The 19,196-nt window shown below is 53.6% G+C and overlaps 1 protein-coding gene across 1 annotated transcript in view; it reads right to left on the bottom strand.

The window, feature by feature from the left end:
* OTOF (otoferlin) overlaps positions 1 to 19,196 on the bottom strand; it is a 92,677-nt gene that overhangs the window by 66,203 nt on the left and 7,278 nt on the right. The window contains exon 3 of the mRNA XM_086743325.1: positions 11,485 to 11,573. Within this exon, the coding sequence (XP_086599451.1) occupies positions 11,485 to 11,573 (89 nt within the window). The remainder of the gene's footprint in view (positions 1 to 11,484; positions 11,574 to 19,196) is intronic.

The following is a 19,196-nucleotide window of genomic DNA, read 5'->3' on the forward strand; positions in this document are numbered from 1 at the left end:
CCGCCTGAACATCTCTTGGTTTCCCATCTGAAATCCTCTGCTTCAGCAACAGATCAGCGCTGGGCTGAAATTTTTCCCGAAGGATTTTGCAGCGGGGCTCAGAGCTTTTTGTTTGTGTGTCTGAATCACAGGCCTGCTGCGTGGAAGGGACCTCCTGCACCGAGCGAGACCATCACCCATTCTAGATGAGTTTGACCATGGCTTCGTCTAGCCAAGCCTCGAAAACCTCCACGGATGGAGATCCTCCACCTCCTTCTTGACCTGTTGAGGCTGCACCACCCTCCTGGGGATGAATATTTTCCTGATACCTCCCAACTCCTCTCCCCCTCTTCCTGCAGGTTGCACACCCCAGACACTTGTCAGTTGAGGGTTCATTGATGGTGGTGGTGGTGGTGGTAAGTTTCAGCTGATGGCTGGTGGTGTTGACCCCATCGAGGAAAGAAGTGAAATCTTCAATGAGCCATGACAAGACTTTGCAATGAATTGGTGTCCCCAGGGAGCTCCATGCCATGGGAAATACCTAAAGGTATCCTAGGAGATGTGCCAGGGGAATGAAGGCCTCTTCTCTACCCGCTTCCAGTACCTGAAGTGGGCCTGCATGAGAGCTAGAGAGAGACTTCTGACAAGGGCATGCAGTGATAGGACAAGGGGTAATGGCTTTAAACTGGAAGAGGGTAGATTTAGAGTAGATATGAGGAAGAAATTCTTGACTGTGATGGTGGTGGAGCACTGTCCCAGGTTGCCCAGAGAGGCGGTGGATGCCCCATCCCTGGAAACATTCCAGGCCAGGTTGGCCGGGGCTCTGAGCAACCTGATGTGGTTGGAGATGTCCCTGCTCCTGGCAGGGGGGTTGGACTGGGTGGCCTTGAACGCTCCCTCCCCACCAAAACCGTTCTACAATTCGATGATCCTGTGTCAGAGCCAGTCCCAGCCCCATGGCAGCTTTTCCCCAGCCACAACATCTGCATGACGGCAACAGGCAGAGCAGATGTTCCCATCTCCTGAGAAGATGGTGAGATGTAGGTCCTTCCACCACCCTCCCAGCATGTCTTTGCAACCCTTCCAGCCTGATTTATGTGCTCCTGCTCTCCTCGGTTCCGCTCGCAGACCTGGGGCCGCCTTGTCTGCGAGGGTGTGAGTTATTGGGAAGATGCGTCTGTGTTAGGCTTGGGATAACGTGCTCCTTCCTCGGACCCCTCCCAACCCTCTTCCCCTGGCAGGCAAGAGCCAAGTACGAGGGAATGAAATATTCAGCACTCCTCTGCACAGCCTTTCATTTCCAAGTGTTCCATAATTCATCGAGCGCCCCGCTCCTCTCCCTGGCGTTTCTGCTGACAGAAAGAGAGGGAGTTTTTCTGGGTCACTCACAATTTTATCAGACTGCATCAGAAACATCTCTTGATTCAAACCCAGCCTGGCTGGTTCAGGGCTTTCACCGGCCCATGAGGTCCTGTCCCCCTCTTCTCTGCTACTGTCCCTTGGATGCTATTTGTTCCCTGGGCTCCCGCAGCCAGGGAGAGTCTCTGGTGAGGGGATGGCATCTCCATCCATCCACCATCAGATCCTGGGAAGTGGCAAAAGGCAAATTGTGGCATCTCTGTTTGGTCCCCACCTCCAGGCCCCCCTCGCAAGGTAGGATGGGGAAAGCAGAGGGATGTCACTGCTTTTAACCCAGTGTCAGGCCTGCAAGAGCCCAGGAGACTGGAATGAAGGCTCAGCTGCCCAAGAAAGGACCCAACCTGCACCTAAAGACCTCAACAAGAGCCAGCTTCCTGCTCCTGGACCTCTTGGAGTTATTGGCTCCGTCTAAATTCGGGAATTAAGTCCTGTTTGGGCACCGTCCCTCACCCATCCACAGTGCGGTGCTGCCTGCCTGTGGGTTGGTCAGCTCCCAGAGTGATGGCCACCAAATTCCTGCTTCTTGGTCCGTGATCAGGCCACCTCTTCCTTTCCTTACCCACAAGCCAAACTGACGGAGCTGCTGATGACTTCGGGGTAGGTTTTAACGACTCTGGCTGCTCCTCGCTAACCAACCCCATTTTTCCAGCGCCTTTCTGAAGCTGTGGGCTCTGAAACTAAACACATACTCATTTGTCAGACCACACCGAAGCGCAGAACGCTGTTATTCCCAGGCTGCCAAGCAATTGCAGCGGCTCCGTCCCAGCTTCCCTCTGACACGGCTTTGCCGCGCTTGGCATCCCCGCCCGTGCCGTTAGCCACAACCACTCCCCGCACGCCGGGAAACGCAGACTGCCGCACGACCACCACTGGTCCCCAGCATCCTCGGTGCCGGATCCCTGCCTGCCGTCACTGCCGAGCGCTGCTCGCTCACCTTCAGCACCCGCTGTGTCAAACTTCCGTGGAATTTTTAATTTCTTAATCAAAATGTTACACGACACCGAGTCAAACACCCTGCAAAAGTCTAAGCACACCCAAATTACCGCTTCGGCAGCCAGATCTGTAATCTCATCCCAAATTAGCTCCCTGACAGGATATGTTTCAGTACGACAGGGCTGACTGGCGCTCATTATGTTATTCCACTTGTCTTCCAGGGTGAAAAGGAAACCCATTTATATTTAATGAGAATTTTTGCAAGAGTTTGCTGAAAAAAAAAAAAGTTAATTCACTGAAGCAGTTTTTAATATCTGGAGGCTGCTGAGCTGGAGCTGCGGGTGTGTCCTACATTTCACCAGGCTATCCAAACAATAACACAACAATAATTATGAATACTTGCAAGCGTAAATTCTCACTTGCCTACAGCATAGGCTCAGTGCAAGGGGGTAATTAGGAGGGAAGTGATTTAGGAAGCTTCAGCTTAAAGACTCAGAGGATTACGGATGGAGCTGCAATTTGGCTGGACGGCGAAAAGGGCTCTTCATTTCGGTTCGCGCTCCAGGGCGCTCACGGCCTAAGCCGCGGGAGGAAACGGTTTGTGTCTATCGGTATCGCCCAAACACTGGTTTGTGCATAAACGCAAGCACTGCGGCTTCCAAGAGCACCCTCGGACCCCGCGGTATCCAACAGCAACTCCCTTCCAGCTCGTTGACTCTCGGCTTTTCCAGCCTGAGCTCCCAGACAGCCATTGCATCTTCCCCCCCAGGTACCCCAACGAGCTCCACAAACCAAAAAGACCCAACCCAGCTGCCCATCAGAGCAGCTCCGTGGTTTTTCGTCACGTGTTTTTGGACCCCTCACACACCTCTGGTCTCCCAGACAGTCCTGACCGCTTGCAAGGTGTCACAGAGCCAAAGAACAGCCACGGTTGTGGGTTGCTGGTGCAAAGCAAGAAGGTCCCACAGCAAAGAAACCTTTCTTGGAGACGAGCTGCCCACAGCTTAGCCCCCAGTGCACGTCCCAGCACCTGCATCCTCACGTGCTGGGAGACAGAAAAATTATAACGCTAGAAAATACTACAATGGCTAGGGAAAAAAAAAAAATTTCACTTTTTTCAACTTTTCAACCCACTTTTGGCGAAGGAGGGCTTGGGTTTCCAGCTGCATGAATCTAGAAGGTGTGTGGAAACGACTGTAATCCGTGAAGGGCCATTTAACCAAGCCAGGTCTAGAGAAGCAGGGAGGGCTTTGAGACAAACCCATGAACTCTGCAAGGTGAGAGGGATGGGAGACGGCGGGGCAGAGAGGAAAGGCACAGCCGACCTCCGCCTGACAAACGGAGCCGCCTTGGGCACATCGCCGTTGGGCTGTGACCGGCGTTGGACCATGGGCAGTCCAGGGCAGAGGCTCACCCATCCCCTCTGCACAAGCCTTCTCCATGCCCACCTCCTGCCTGGCAGGGCTGCCGTCTCTGAATGTCTCAGGCTCCCTCCAAGGAGGGCTTTGGGCTCAAGATCCCGCCCAGAGTTCATTTTAAAGCTATCCTAGATGTAACAAACAAACAAAAAAGTTTCAGGTCTATTTGCGTCTTTGCATAAAGAGTAACAAAGCTGCCCTCTTATGTTCTTTTTTCCCTTTTCCAGACATCCAAGTTGCCCAGGGAGATCAGAGCTGGCCTTCGTTATGGTATCTGGGGAGCAGAGTTTGGTGGGGACCAGTCCAGAGAAGGAAGGTCTCCTATTGACAGCACCCAAACACAAACCCCGCTGGACCTCCAGGCAGAGGATCGGAATTTCTGGCCTTACAAAAAGAAAACAGTCTGAAAGCCAGCAGAGGATCAATTTCCTTAGGAGCCACACACCCAGCCTGCCTCTGGAGGTAATAAAAAAATGAAAGAAAGGGCTTAGACCTCTTCTTCTGCACAGCCTGCAGTGCACAAGCCACGTCATGTCTCGCTGGCCGTCTCCAACTCGAGCTGAGCCCAGCTGCCTTCTCCGCTGCTGGCTTTATCCTGGCTCTTGATGAGCCGAGATGATTTGCAGCTCCTCCTGGGAAGTCTAGACTCCTCTCATCTCCATCTCTGCGTCTTCCCTTCTCTTTTTCCAGGTGCCAGCCTTGCCTGTAAAACCGGGCAAGTTGTATCACCTGGTGTCACTCGCAGAAAGGCCGAGCTGATGCCTCCGTAGACACCTGGGCTGATCGCCTTGCATCTCCGACACGGTATGGAAACTTCTACCTTTCCAGGTGCCTGCCCCTGGTGACATCAGGCCTCTCAGGTCATAACTAAGCACACCCTGTCCATCTATCTTTTACTTTCCCCAGGAGCCGACGCTATAAAATCTTAATGAGACATCAGATGAGGTTGCTGCAGCCATCCCATGGCAAGCGGCTTCCTGCAGGAGAGGGCTCTCAGGTAGACGACAGACCCACTGGTGGACCAGGCAGGTCCACAGCCACTAGCCCCAGAGGCTGAGAAGATCAGCTGGGCTTTATGAACCTCAGGCTCTGGAGCACTTGCCACAAAGCCTGCTTTGTGGAGGGGTACATGAGAGGACACCCCGGAGACCCTGCTCGCTGGGCTGATGGCCACCGTGCTCATCTTGCATCACCTGGAAAAGAAGTTGGACTAGGATCTCCTCCTCCTGAGAGGAATAATCCCACAGCTCGAGAAGAGCGATGGGAAATGGAGAAGAAAAAAAAAAAGTGCTGGTTTAAGAAAAAACATTAAAAGACAGAGCATAGCCCATGGATCGGGAGGATGGGGGAGCCTGGGCTCTCAGGAGAAGAAATCTGATTCTTATGACAACCCAGAGACACCAGGATGACCGCAGGTCATCCAACCCTGTCATTCAGAGTATGAGCCTTCTGGCCTACGTAAGGACTCCTGGGGCCAGAGGGAATCTCTTTGTGTTCAATAAGCTCACACAGATGTTTCTTCCATGAAGATGTTAAACTCAGTTTTGAACCCGTAACCTTTCAGTGCCCGTCAGATCTCACGGCGGGGCTCTCCACAGCTCACCCAGCATCATCTGAAGACCCACTTCATCCTCAGCCTTCCTCCCATATCTTCGTTTTCACGTCTTCCAAGTTTTTTTCTGCTGAAACAGATGATGAATAACTGCTTCCTCCCCAGTTTAACCTTGTGGCTATCTATTACCTCATCTTTTTAATTGGACTTACTTAATTTACAGTTCCTCTTTTGCTTTTCCAGAGCTTTTGTCCCCGTTTCTGCATTTTCCTGTTCTATTGGATCCTTTTTTGGGACTGCACAAGACCAAAGGACTCTACAACCAACACCTTGTTCCAAAGACAGCCTACGATGGCGTTGGGAAGCGACTTTCTGTGTTTCCAGTGCTGAAAGGCTTAGTGGAAAAACTTGTTTTAATGATGTTTGGATAATCAAGGTTACCGGATTGCTCCCCACTACTAAGACAGGCATAAGATTCCCTCCGAGAGACCTGCCTGGTCTGGACTTCATGTAATAAAGTCTGGGGACCCAAATAATATATGAAAATGGCAAATATAAACCGTAAGTTGTGCAGGTGCCCCCCCAAATCCCATCAGATCTTCCCATAGGAATTTTTTTATCTTACTGGTGAAAGCAGAAAGGGGCTCTAAAAAATTGTTTTGGACCGAGACAAAGGCAAACCAAGCACGAGGCTGTTGTGCCGCGATCTCACGTAGACGTTTTGTCTGGGCTACAAGCCCACCTAGCTGCATTCAAAGAGATTTCGCCGTTTTCCGCCTTTTAGCAGTTCTCCAGACAAAAAGAACATCTTGATGCGCGCGCCGGAGGCATCACCCATCCAGCGGTCTGGGGAGTCAGGCACAGACCCCCGGATACAACCTCAGGGCATCCCTGGGACCTTCCACGCTGAGAAAGACGAAAACTGGGGAGAACCGGGTCTCCTGCCTCACTGACGATGCTCCAAGGGCTGCAGCTCTGCAAGGCTCAAGCGAGCTGCGCAGCAGGAAGGCTTGCCCAGCCGCGGTCCAAGCGCCGTCTCAAGGAAAGCATCGCACTTCCCGCTTTGCAAAACGCCGCTTTTGCGACGCCTGGAGTCTGCCCTCCAATTATTTTTTCCATTATGTTTTTCCATTATATTTTTCTGCAGCAGATTATTTTCCGTGGGTGAAACGGCGAGCGCCCTGGTTTCCGCAAGTTGGAGGCAGTTTCAGACAAAAGGCTTGGATTCTGCACAGATCTTAATTGCTGGAGAAGCCGGAGCACAAAGGACAAAACAAAGCTCTATTTTCATCCTGGGGAGCACAGCGCTGCATTGAAAGCTTTGGCATGATCTCTTTGTCTCTCGGTCAGGTAAGGAGAGCCAGCTCCCGTCCCTTCCCCGTGGGTATCGGCTTTCCGCAGGGGGATGCTATCCATGCCCCCACCCCAACGCAAGGTGGCTTTCAGCCTTTGGCCAGATCCAGTTACTGCTTCTCGCCCCGGAGAGGAAAACAGTGACACAGAGGAAAATGAACCACCTCAAAGCAAAAGCCCTCGGTTCCTGCGCAGCTGTCCTCCGCCTTGAGGGATGCCGTCGTGTTATGTACGAGGAACGTGTGTGGCCCTGAAGAGGCTTGTCCAGGCTGTCCCAGCAGGGCAGGAACGGGAAGAGCGGTAAGGACCAGACCTCCTGCCTCAGCGACGATGCTCTGTGGTCGCTGGACCACACCGCCATCCTCTCTGATGTCTCACCAGCATGGTGTGCTGCCCTGGCTCCTGCCCCCGCTTGCTTCTCACATCTCTGCCCTCTCCTGTGCGTACAGTTCTCCATCCCCCATCCCTCATACGTGTCCCGCAGTGTCTTCTCCTGCTCAGGCACGCTCAAATCCACATCTGGGACCTCACATCACGCACTCATCTCCTGCCCATGCCCTCTTCCAGGTCCTGTGGAACCACACGCTATGAATTTTCACCCACCTTGAAGGTATTTTGTAGGTCTGCTGACTGGTCAGATGAACTGCGTTCCAGTAGGAACTCAGTATTTCTACCCAGGTCATCCCCACCACACAGCAGTTGTTTGGCCTCACCATCTGCTTTCTGGGATGGGATACGTGGCATCAGACGAAGCATCTCCTGTCTCATCCACCCGCTCTGGGACAGAGCATCCCTGGGGTGGCTGGGATGGGTCTTGGCTGGAGAGGAGAGCTTCCCAACCTGGGGATGCCCTGCCCGGTCAGGGGCTGGAGACAGGTTTTCCAGAGCCCACAGCCCCTCAATCAGCTGTAAGGAGGCTGAGGCACCCAGGCCAGGGAAGGATTATCTTACCAGCTAATTAGCTGTATGCTGATTGCCACTGAGGCAGGAAACAACAGCAACTCAATGAGCCAGGCAGCCACATCTGGGCACCGGCCCCCTCCATTATTCAGGCTGGACCAGCATCAGGTGTCACGCCTTTTATCTGGGGCTTTGATAAATAGTGCTGATCAGCTGCATGTGAATTATTCACAGAGGCCAGGGCTCGCCTTTCCGAACCCCCGCGCCAGGGCTCTGCTTCTCCCCATTCCTCTCCCTCCTCTCCAACATTGCGGTCCCTTTGTCCTCCTCCCACCACTCATTTCTGTGCGAGAAGGATGGGCTGTAGTTACAGCGCTAGCTTGTGACCCTGGACTTTAATTTTTTTTATTTAATACCACAGATTCCCTGTGTTCCATCAAGGGAGGTGCTCAGCACCAGCTGCCCGCGGCTGGGATGGGGCCAGGTCCATCGGCTGTGCCTTGGCGTCAGCATCCCGGGGTAGACATTTCTTAGCTGGCAGGAGAAACGCTGTGAGCCTGAGCAGAAATGCCTGGATAATCCCTTTATATTTACGACCTGGAGCAGTCTACTCTGCAGGTTGATTCCTGCCACTGATGCTCAGGTGATGATGCTTATAGGGTTGGATAAGGTGCTCCTGTCGTTGCCTCTTTGGGCTCCTGGTTGTCTTCTGCTTCAGGGAACTTCAGCCTCTCTGTCCCACTCCTGGCTGCCCCAGACCCCCTGGAAAACTTCTGCAGGGGGATGCTGGATACTCCACCGCTGCTACTCTGAAGCAGGGCTGGTCCAGCTGTGTCCCACCACAGCAGGGCGAGGAGACTCCAACTGGGGTCCAGCTGCTGGGGAGGATGGGCTCTGTATTGCGGTACTTCAAGGGCGCTTGTAAGAAAGGTGGGGTCAGACCTCTTAATAGACTCTGTAGTGCTGGGACAAGGGCTAATGGCTTTAAACTAAAAGAGGGAGGCAGATTCAGACTGCACATAAGGAAGAAATGTTTTACACTGAGGATGGTAGAACACTGGCAGAGTTTGCCCAGAGAGGCGGTGGATGCCCCATCCCTGGAAACATTCCAGGCCAGGTTGGCCGGGGCTCTGAGCAACCTGATCTGGTTGGAGATGTCCCTGCTCCTGGCAGGGGGTTGGGCTGGGTGGGTTTAGATGCTGCCTTCCCACCCAAACCCTCCTGTGATTCTATAATTCTATGATTTTGAGGCAAATCCACCCTAGAACCAGGAGCAGCAGCTCCCGTTCCAGCCCATAACAATGCAAACCCTGCAAACGTGCTGGATAAATATTTCTACTGGTTGTTACAGGCCAGGGATAATTTGTAGGCAATCATCACAGAAGAACCAGCAGCCAATCTACCGATATCCAGTTGGAATAACAGAGAAATCCAAGGAGTTTGCACAGCGTGAATGGAGAAAGCTGGGCTGGCCTGGCAGCCGTCCGAGGAAACGAACAGGAAAGCGTGTACAGGGCTTAATGGATGAGCAATTAAAAACTGGAGAGTAATCAATGACATTCCAGGTAAGTTTATGAGATAGAGCCTGTCAAAACAACCTCGGTTTGCTTCTTTGGCATTGTTTTTTTTTTTTTGTAACTGCGTGAAAGGAGCAGGTTCTTACAAAACGTTTGGTGTAACGCTGCTATCAGTGCCGCGCACGAACAAAAGCAGATTGATGGAGAAACTCTAAAAATAGGGCGTCAGCCGAGAATCGTCTTTGAATGACAGCGCTGCGGTGCAATTTTGCTATTAAGCCCACGACTACTACCTCAGTGACTGGCATGTAAAATAACTTACAATCAAATTTTCAAATAATATGAAGACTGACAGAGCAGTCAACCAGGAGAGAGCAGAGCCGGGACCTTGGGATGCGCCTGAGCCAAACAAAAAGGGCACTGCCAAAAAGCAGCATCTGCACCTCGGGCTGGGAGAATACAGACCTGACTGCCGTGAACGTAACAGCTCTGGAGAGGACGGTGCACCAGCAGCCCCGCACGGGGAATAAACAACCAATTAATCCACAGCTGCATGAACGGAGGAGGGACGGGGGAGAAGAGAGAGGCATTTCATCCTCCGTCTGCAGAGCTGGGGAGATGCAGCGGCAGCATCCAGCCCGTGCCTGCGCTTCAGAGGGAGATGCTGAAAGTTGAACATTAGAATCACAGAATCACAGAGGGGTTTGGGTGGGGAGGGAGCGTTCAAGGCCACCCAGCCCAACCCCCCTGCCAGGAGCAGGGACATCTCCAACCACATCAGGTTGCTCAGAGCCCCGGCCAACCTGGCCTGGAATGTTTCCAGGGATGGGGCATCCACCGCCTCTCTGGGCACCCTGGGACAGTGCTCCACCACCCTCAGTGTAAAAAATTCCTTCCCTATGCCCAGTCTGAATCTGCCTCCCTCTGTTTTGAAACCACGACCCCTCGTCCTGTCACAGCAGGCCCTGCTGAAGAGTCTCTCCCCATCTTTCTCACCAGCCCCCTTTAGGTCCTGCCCCCTTTAGTGGGACAAACAGCTGCAAAGGTGATCTGAGATGGTAAAAGCCACCGTGCAATAAGAGAGGCCAAGAATGAGCTTCTCAGAAACAAGAGTGAGAGGTGCTTTGACTGCAAACGTGCGAGAGCTTTCAAGGGCAGAAGATCCCTGGTGAGCAATGGGCAGGGAAGCTCCTGGCTCCATGTGCTGTAGACACCACGGTGGGCAAGCCCAGCTGCCCCAGCCCAGACTCCTGGGTCCCTGGGACAAGAACCACCGTATCTGGGGGTTTCTCTGAACCGAGGAGGGAACTAGCTGGGTATTTGGTTTTTTTGTTGGGTATTTTGAAATTTCTAAGAGACTTTGGTCCCCTTGGAAGTGGGAGGAATTATCCAAGTGGTCGCTTGCTCAGCCTCTAATAAGTGCAACCTGCTGGTATGCCCTGGCCTCTCCAATTCCCAATTCCATGGAGGAACAGTGACGGTTCTTCATTTCTGGACACATAAGCACCACTTTCTGCTTTTCATTGCATCTTTCAAGTGGATTTTTCTTTTTCAGGTTTTAAGGCAGACAGAGAAGGGATTGCTGTCCAGGAGGTGAATTGGGTACGTCCTGACGTGCGCTTTGGTACGGCAAAAGCATCCGATTCGTGTGGCACATTTTCTGCTGGGTGATGAAGATAATAAGCTCCAAGCCATCACGGATGGAGGGATGCTCTGTCCCTTCACCTCGTCCGGCTGCCATCCGCACTAAGCCCGTGCAAATGTGTGGCAGCATCCAGGCTGCTTGCGGGCGGTTTGAGATGGTGAAAACCAACTTACAGCAGGGGAGTGGAACGTGGAGGGAGGCGTTGAAGGAGCAGCCAGTCAGATAAGAAACATGCCCTACATGCCTGTCTCCTCATTTTTTTGGCTCTGAAGCAAGTTTTTGGAGAGGGAGATGTTCGAGAGACTGTAAGAAATCTTTAAAAATATTCATAACCTTGCACATAATACATAAGGCATGACAAGTACCATAGTATCCATGCGAGAAAAAAATTACAAGAATATGATAAATAAACACGGGAATTACACTTAGGTATCAACTTCCACCTTGATAATTAACCTAAATATTTCAACTTCTGTTAAACACATGCAAATCGTACGGAACCAAACGGCAGCATCTTGGGAAAACCATGGCACAGACATGGCAATGACCACCATCTAGTCACTAGTGGTTGGCAACCTCACCCGCTGAGCTGTATACACATCGCATCTGAGCTTCCTTGCCCTTCCCAGGAGACATCACCCACGTCTTCCTCGCCCTTGACTCTCCCAACCAAACAGGGATGTGGCTCCAGCTCAAGCAGAGGCTCCCTCTTCCCACCGGAGCCGACCCAGGGGGTCGGAGGGAGGGAAGGACCGACCACGCTCTCACCTGTTGGTGAAGACTTTGCTGTAGTTGAACACTTGGATCTCCAGGATCTCATTCTCGTCGATATTGCTTGCCACCGGCCAGCGGAAGGTCTGCGGAGAAAGGACGGGAGGGAGGCGTCAGGCTTGTTTCAGGGGGCTGCTGCAGAGGCGATGGGGACGCAGCCAAGCTGACCACGGAAAAAGACTAACTGGCCTAACTTTTCCCAGCAAAAAGGCAGAGAAGGCTGTTTTACAGGGGTCTGATGAAGAACTTGCCTTGGTGCCAAATATTTCATACAAAGAGAGTGAATATTAATATATTTTGGGTTTTTTAATATTTATACAATTTGAAAATTGTATAAATGCATGTATAGATATATATTTAATATATATACACATATATACATACATATATATACAAAAATCACTTTTATTTGGTGTTTTTTTGCCTCCCAAGCCAAGAGATCTGTCCACCAGTCTAAACCCCCCAAGCTGCCTCCAGTTTTCCCCGTCACAGGTCTCTGGCGGCCTCCCGCAGCCCCGCACACCCCACTGCCCAGCCGCCCTCGGCGCATGGTGGGGTGCGAGTGCGACACCCCAGATGCGGAGGCAGCGAGGTTGGGCCCCGCATCGGCTGCAGGAGCGGCAGGACTGCGTTCAGAGTCTTGAGAGGAAAGTGCTTATCGGGCAGCTCCACAGGAAGAAATCAGTGACTCTTCAGAAATATGCCAACACTCATTTTTCAAGCTATTTTTTCCCCTCTTTTTCATTTTCTGCAGTGAGTCAAGGAAGCAAGTGATAAAATATCCTGAAATATAAAAGAAAACTACAAATGGCCCCACGACAGTGATGTCCTTTTGCTTATGGTCCAGCCTCACTCCTCATTCTGCAGCTGGGCTCTCCATCGTGGGGATACGACCCAGCCCTTCCCCTTACAGCACGTGCGCTGCTCTCCGCTCGCTCCTTCCCGCTGCTTTGATGCTCCACAGCGGCACTGGCTAGGTTGATAAATGCACCCAGCAATCCCAAGATGAATTACGAGCTGCCTGTTCCCTCCTGCCATCACCACGCCTCTCAAGTCGTCCCACCCGGGACGGGGCTCTGAGCAACCTGATGTGGTTGGAGATGTCCCTGCTCCTGGCAGGGGGGTTGGACTGGATTGGCCTTGTACACTCCCTTCCCACCCAAACCCTTCTGGGATTCGATGCTCTTCTGGGATCAGGAAGAGATCCTGAGATGGAGACAGAAAGCCCAGTTTCAAGGGACATAACTCCTGCCTGGATCCTCCTGGTCCTTCCTGACACCTGATGTCTCTGCATCCTCACCACCTCAGCTTTGATCCCTCTGTCCAGAGCCTTGGCCGGAGCAAGACAAACCCAAACCCCTCTGCTGTCTCCACAGAAGAATAAATCAAAGAACGTGTAGTCGTGGCACTTCAGGACACGGTTTAATGGGCATGGTGGTGTTGGGTTGACAGTTGGACTTGATGATCTTGGAGGTCTCTTCCAGCATTAATGATTCTCTGATTCTAAGGTCCAGGCTCTTTTTTGCTCACACACATCTGACTTGCAGCAGGAGTTTACACAACTCTGGAAGCACCTCCTGAAGCTGCAGCAGGGCTCAGTGCCTGGACACAGCCAGGTCCTGTTTGGGTTTTTTTTTTGGGTTTATTTTTTTCTAAATTCCTCAGAAATACCATTCTCTGCTTGCCCACAGACTAAATCTGGAGAAGGAACTGGAATGAGCAGGCACCCCTGCCTCTGTCACAAAATCATTTGGGCACATCTCTGTTCCCCGTCCTCGGGCTATAGGGTGGAGGACAGAGGTTGTCTCTTGCTTTTTGGGTATGGACACACCGAGCACAGGGCAGTCCTGCTCCACAGTTCCTGGAGCAGATCCCGGAGCTCTAGCGTGGCCACCAAGATAAAGAACAGAAATAAGGATGTGCCGGCACACCGCCTCAATTAGAAGTTTGTCATGCAGAAAAATAACAAATTTGGAAAGCGCGGTGGCCTAGATCAGCTCCCAGGATCCCTGCTGAATAGCCTTGCTGACAGCTTTCCGCACCGAGAAGCTCATCCAGGGACCTTCACACCGCAGCCCATCCGCCGCCGCTGCGGCGAAGCCCGGGGGACCGGCAAGCGATGCACGGCGCGGCGGAGCACGCTCCCATCTGCCGTGCCCTGCGACGGGCCCGCGTCGTCCTGGGAGTGCCCCGTGGCACGGGAGCCTGCACACGTGCTCGTGCACCTCCGGTCCCATAGGGACCCACCGCTCTACAGCCACGAATGCAGTTTGGAGTTTTGCCTAAAATCCTAGGGAACGCAACGCAGGGGACCGTGTTCCACCATCAGAAGTCATCCCTTCACGGGGCAGTCTCTAGTTTATTGGGATTGGGCTTTGGAAAGGGGCTCAGATCTGAGTTCTGCTGCAGATCCTCCTGGATTTGGCTAAATCACTAAGGACAGAAAGCAGATGCTCTCGGTTTGGGGCTTAAAAAAGAGGGTTGGGATTCCTCCGCTTGACTTGGACGCTTAGACGTTGCCTGCCTAAATCAACACCCCTTGTCTGGGCTCTCCATCGCTGGAGAAACTCTGGCACGTCACAGAATCCCAGAATGGTTTGGAACGTTTCCAGGGATGGGGCATCCACCGCCTCTCTGGGCAACCTGGGACAGTTCTCCACCACCTTAAACCTCTGAGTTACGGCCGCGTCAGCCTCGGCAGATAAACACAGGAACCGGGCGATGCGGTTTCTCTCCTCGGACAGATATTTGTTGTTATTGCCTTTTAAGCCCGGAAAGGATTATGACAGTCACTCAGCCTGACGCCCCTAACAACCCAGTCCATAGATTTTCGTGTTTCACTCGGAGGCTCCCGAATCAAACAGAGGTGTGTCTTGTAGCTCAGCCAGAACACGTTTTTTAGGGGGGAAAAAGGAAAAAAAAGACGTCCCAGAATTCAAGCCATAGCTAAGCTTGATAAGCTGTAACAGATGCCAGGTAAGTGGTTTCCACAGCTGACTGCCTTCAGCAATAAACACTTCTGCTTTGAATTTATGGGCTTCAGCTCCCCAGCCTCTGCCCTCCGTCCTCCCCCCAAGCGAAGGCGCTACCTGAACGCCTTCATTTGGCTGTTTGGACCTCGTTCCTCGCTGTCGGCCGAGGCGCACCACGGGAATCGCACTTGGGCTGAAGCCAGCGCTCCCTTTGCGACACGGAGCGGGAAGGTGATGCCCCAGCCCGGGCTATGCGCCTCCGGAGAGGGAGACTGGAGACGGGCACCCTGGAAAAAGCACCCAGGGCAGGCTCGGCCAGGGCGGGCATCGTCCCTCCGAAAGTTCCTGCCCCAGGTCTTCGCGGCAGGTTTTCCTTCCCTCGACACCCCGGCAGGGAGCTGCCCTTCACGTAAGCGAGGAAAGAGGGCGAACGTTCCGGAGCTGAAGTTTCCTCGGTTAATTTATAACGGGCCCTGAGGGACTGCTTGCCCTTGCCCATGCGGAGCGCTGGGCTGAAGGGCAACGCTGGGAAGCGAACACAAACCGTCCCGGGGAGTGGTTCAGCGGCAGCCGTGCCTGCGGTGACTCCCACCCCTGCCTTCCCAAGCTGCTTTCCTCCAGGACACTAAAACCCAGCGGCACTGGGGACTGGGATGCCCCTCCGAACCCTAAAGCACGGACGGAGGCGACGGTCGGAGCAGCCCAGGGAATGAGGCTGGGAGGTCTCCGAGAGCACATCCCTCTGTCCCTCCTCCCCCGGCTGCAGCAGCGGCTCCAGCTCAAACTGTCAGCCCATGTTTACAGAGGGGTGAACATCCAAGCGTTTTACAAAACATCCCGGCAACGCCGCGGTGGGTGCCAGCCGAGGAGCAAAGCTCACCGATGCCAACTCCACATCTAACCAAGGGAGTCACTCCAGGAGATGCTGCAAGGAGTGACGGTTTTAAACTAAAAGATGGGAGACTCAGACTGGATATAAGGAAAAAGAATTTACACTGAGGGTGGTGGAGCACTGTCCCAGGGTGCCCAGAGAGGCAGTGGATGCCCCATCCCTGGAAACATTCCAGGCCAGGCTGGCCGGGGCTCTGAGCAACCTGATCTGGTTGGAGATGTCCCTGCTCCTGGCAGGGGGGTTGGGCTGGGTGGCCTTCAACGCTCCCTTCCCACCCAAACCCTTCTGGGATTCGATGAAATTGCTCTTACTTCACATTTTTTGGGGAAAGGTATGGAGGACGTGATCGGGGAGAAAAGACAAACGCCTTTTCTCACCAAAAGAAGAGGCGAGAAGTGGCACCCAGGCGGCGTTTAAGGCTCAAGGGAAGCAGAGAAAGGGAAGAACAAGATCCTGAGAAGGATGCTTGAGAACCTTTTGAGAAGCCCTGTGCAAATGATATCTGCTGGGTCCATTTTATGTTTTTATTAACGAAAGGGGAAAAAAAAGAATATATATATATATAGGTGCAGAGACATGCCTTGGCAGAACGCAGAAGCCAGACACTTCCAGTGAGACAGCTTTAAGGGAGCTGGGAAAGGGCATCTGTGCAAGCTGTGTCACCCCTTTTTTAAGCCACGTCACCCCTTTTTAACCCACGTCTCCCCTTTTTAACCCACGTCTCCCCTTTTTCTGCAGCACGTGGGAGCCTTGGCTGGATGCTCATCCTGCCTGTCATCTCCCAGCCTGATTGATCAGGGCCATTTCCAGATGTTCGGGTCAAGGCTGCAGCTTTCTTGGCTTTCTCGGCAGCAGCCCCTAAGCCTGTCCTGGCCCCTTTAGGAGAGACTGAATGCAGGCAACGAAGACCACACAGGACCCATCCGCAGCTCTCCATGCCCAGCACCGTCACTGGAGTCCCCTTCCCTCTGGCACTGGTGCCTGTGGGAGAGCTTCCCCTCCAAGAAGAAATCCTTTGGGGTGTAGGCAGGACACAACGCAGCCGTTCCTGCAGACGGAAAACACGGCCGCAGAGCCGTACCTGCCCTCTGGAACAGCCAGCGGTTTCTCTTCCCCAGGCTCTGGAGAAGCACAGGTTTTGCATAATTCATTAGGCAATGAATAAAAGTAATTGCAGAAGAAATAGAGTGAAACCAAACAAATGGAAACCGCCGGGGCAGCCCAAATGCAGCCTGCTAGCGGTCCCGGTGAATGCTAAGCGGTGGCAGGGAACGCCAACGTCCTCGTTAGCGCTGCCAAAAAACCCTTTCACTTCACATGAATCTCCTGAATTTTCTGCAAGGAGGGAGCATCCTCGTCATCCTCGCCCCGTTTTGTCTCCTCTCACAGAGACGAGGGATCCACCAGCTCAGCTTCAAAAGCCTTCCCCGCACGGGGGATGAGACATCCCCCCCATCCAAATCACCCCCCAGACAAAAGGCCACCATTTTACCCCATTCCACCCAGTGCAGCGGTGGAGTCCCCATCCCTGGAGGTGTTCAGAGAACGTGCAGACGTGGCGCTGCAGGACGTGGTTTAGTGGGTGTGGTGGGGTTGGGTTGGGTTGACGGTTGGACTTGATGATTTGGAGGTCTCTTCCAACCTTAAGATTCTATGATGTTATGATTCTATGTTTAAGGTCCCTGCCAACCCAAACCGTTCCATGATCCGATGGTGCTACAGCAGGCGCTGTGTCTGACACGGCGTTAGCACACGTTTCGGTAACGGGATGCCTCGTGGAGCGGCCACGCACACCTCGGCTCATCCGCTGGACGCTGCAGAGACCCTGCATGACCAACGGGGCAATCATTCATGGCACGAGCACTCCCCTACCGGCACAGGAAAGACTTAGGTATGCACTTAACTTAAAATCCACTGGGATTACTAATTGTTGACAGGTTCCAAGCCCTGGAGCGGCCACCAGTTGCACACCCTCATGTCATCTCTGCCAGGGCTCCACGCTGACCTCGGTCCTCAGCGCAAAGTAACCTCTGATTCATGCTGGAGTTCCCTCTGGATGGAGCCAGGTGGTTGATGCGGAAAATCAGGGTATTTGCAGTGGGAGGGAGCTGGGTGCAGCCTAGCTGCTGCCGATGCGTCGCCTATCACCCAGCACGCGGAGAGGAGAAGAGCCCAAAGCTTGGCCCAAGCATGCAAGGTTTCTCCAAATCAATTTGCCTCACCCCGCTGCAATTCGCTGTGCGGATACTGCAGGCTGATGCCAACCAGGTTTACAGGAGGCAGGAATTTTAATGACCATGATCTGAACAGAAAGACAGGGACAGCCTGAGGCTCATCCCCACGGATGCAGTAAGAGGCACTGCAAGAAAATACGGTGCACACTAATACGGACCTGTGGCTCACAGCTTTCTTATACTTGCTGTCTTCTATCTCTATAGTCCTCATCCTCTTGACGTGCACCAGTACCCATCCTCTCCTGCACACTGCCTGGGACAGCAGTGGGCTCAGAGCACAGCTGGGATGCTCGGAGCACGGCTGGGATGCTCAGAGCACGGCTGGGATGATCAGAGCGTGGCTGGGATGCTCGGAGTGTGGCTGGGATGCTTGGAGCACGGCTGGAATGATCAGAGCACGGCTGGGATGCTCAGAGTGTGGCTGGGATGCCCAGAGCATGGCTGGGATGCCAAGAGCACGGCTGGGATGCTCGGAGCACAGCTGGGATGCCCAGAGCACGGTTGGGATGCTCAGAGCACGGCTGGGATGCTCAGAGTGTGGCTGGGATGATCAGAGCATGGCTGGGATGCTCAGAGTGTGGCTGGGATGCCCAGAGCACAACTGGGATGCTCAGAGTGTGGCAGGGATGCTCAGAGTGTGGCTGAGATGCCCAGAGCACAACTGGGATGCTCAGAGTGTGGCAGGGATGCTCAGAGTGTGGCTGGGATGCCCAGAGCACAGCTGGGATGCTCAGAGCACAGCTGGGATGCTCAGAGTGCGGCTGGGATGCTCAGAGCGTGGCTGGGATGCCCAGAGCATGGCTGGGATGCCCAGAGCACGGCTGGGATGCTCGGAGCATGGCTGGGATGCTCAGAGCACGGCTGGGATGCTCAGAGCATGGCTGGGATGCTCAGAGTGTGGCTGGGATGCTCAGAGTGTGGCTGGGATGCTCGGAGCACAGCTGGGATGCTCAAAGCACAGCTGGGATGCTCAGAGTGTGGCTGGGATGCTCGGAGCACAGCTGGGATGCTCGGAGCACAGCTGGGATGCTCAGAGCACGGCTGGGATGCCCAGAGCACAGCTGGGATGCTCAGAGCACAGCTGGGATGCTCAGAGTGTGGCTGGGATGCTCAGAGCATGGCTGGGATGCTCAGAGTGTGGCTGGGATGCCCAGAGCATGGCTGGGATGCCCAGAGCACAACTGGGATGCTCAGAGTGTGGCTGGGATGCTCAGTGCATGGCTGGGATGCTCAGAGTGCGGCTGGGATGCTCAGAGTGCGGCTGGGATGCTCAGAGCACGGCTGCGATGCTCCAAGATCCCTGTGCAGCACCAAGCACTTGGAGCAGCTGGCCTCTGGCATCCCACCAAGCCTGGCACAGCGAGCGGAGCCTCCAGCCCTTCAGCGCCAGCGGGGAAGGATCTCCTCATGCAAATCACAAAGAGTTTTGAGGCACAGGCAGCTCCACCGGTGCACTGCTGCCCGGTTGTTATTCAAATCAGTTATTACACTAACAAATTGCCGTGTGCAGAGCTGTAGAAATCTGCATCCCACTAACACCAGCAGCTTCCCCTGACCGCCTCAGCTTTATTGGAGCCGCAACTCCAGCTGCCTTCCCCCTGTGCCTCACCG

This window comes from Chlamydotis macqueenii, chromosome 3 (genome assembly GCF_036417535.1).
Source record: "Chlamydotis macqueenii isolate bChlMac1 chromosome 3, bChlMac1.mat, whole genome shotgun sequence".
Lineage (NCBI taxonomy): Eukaryota > Metazoa > Chordata > Aves > Otidiformes > Otididae > Chlamydotis > Chlamydotis macqueenii.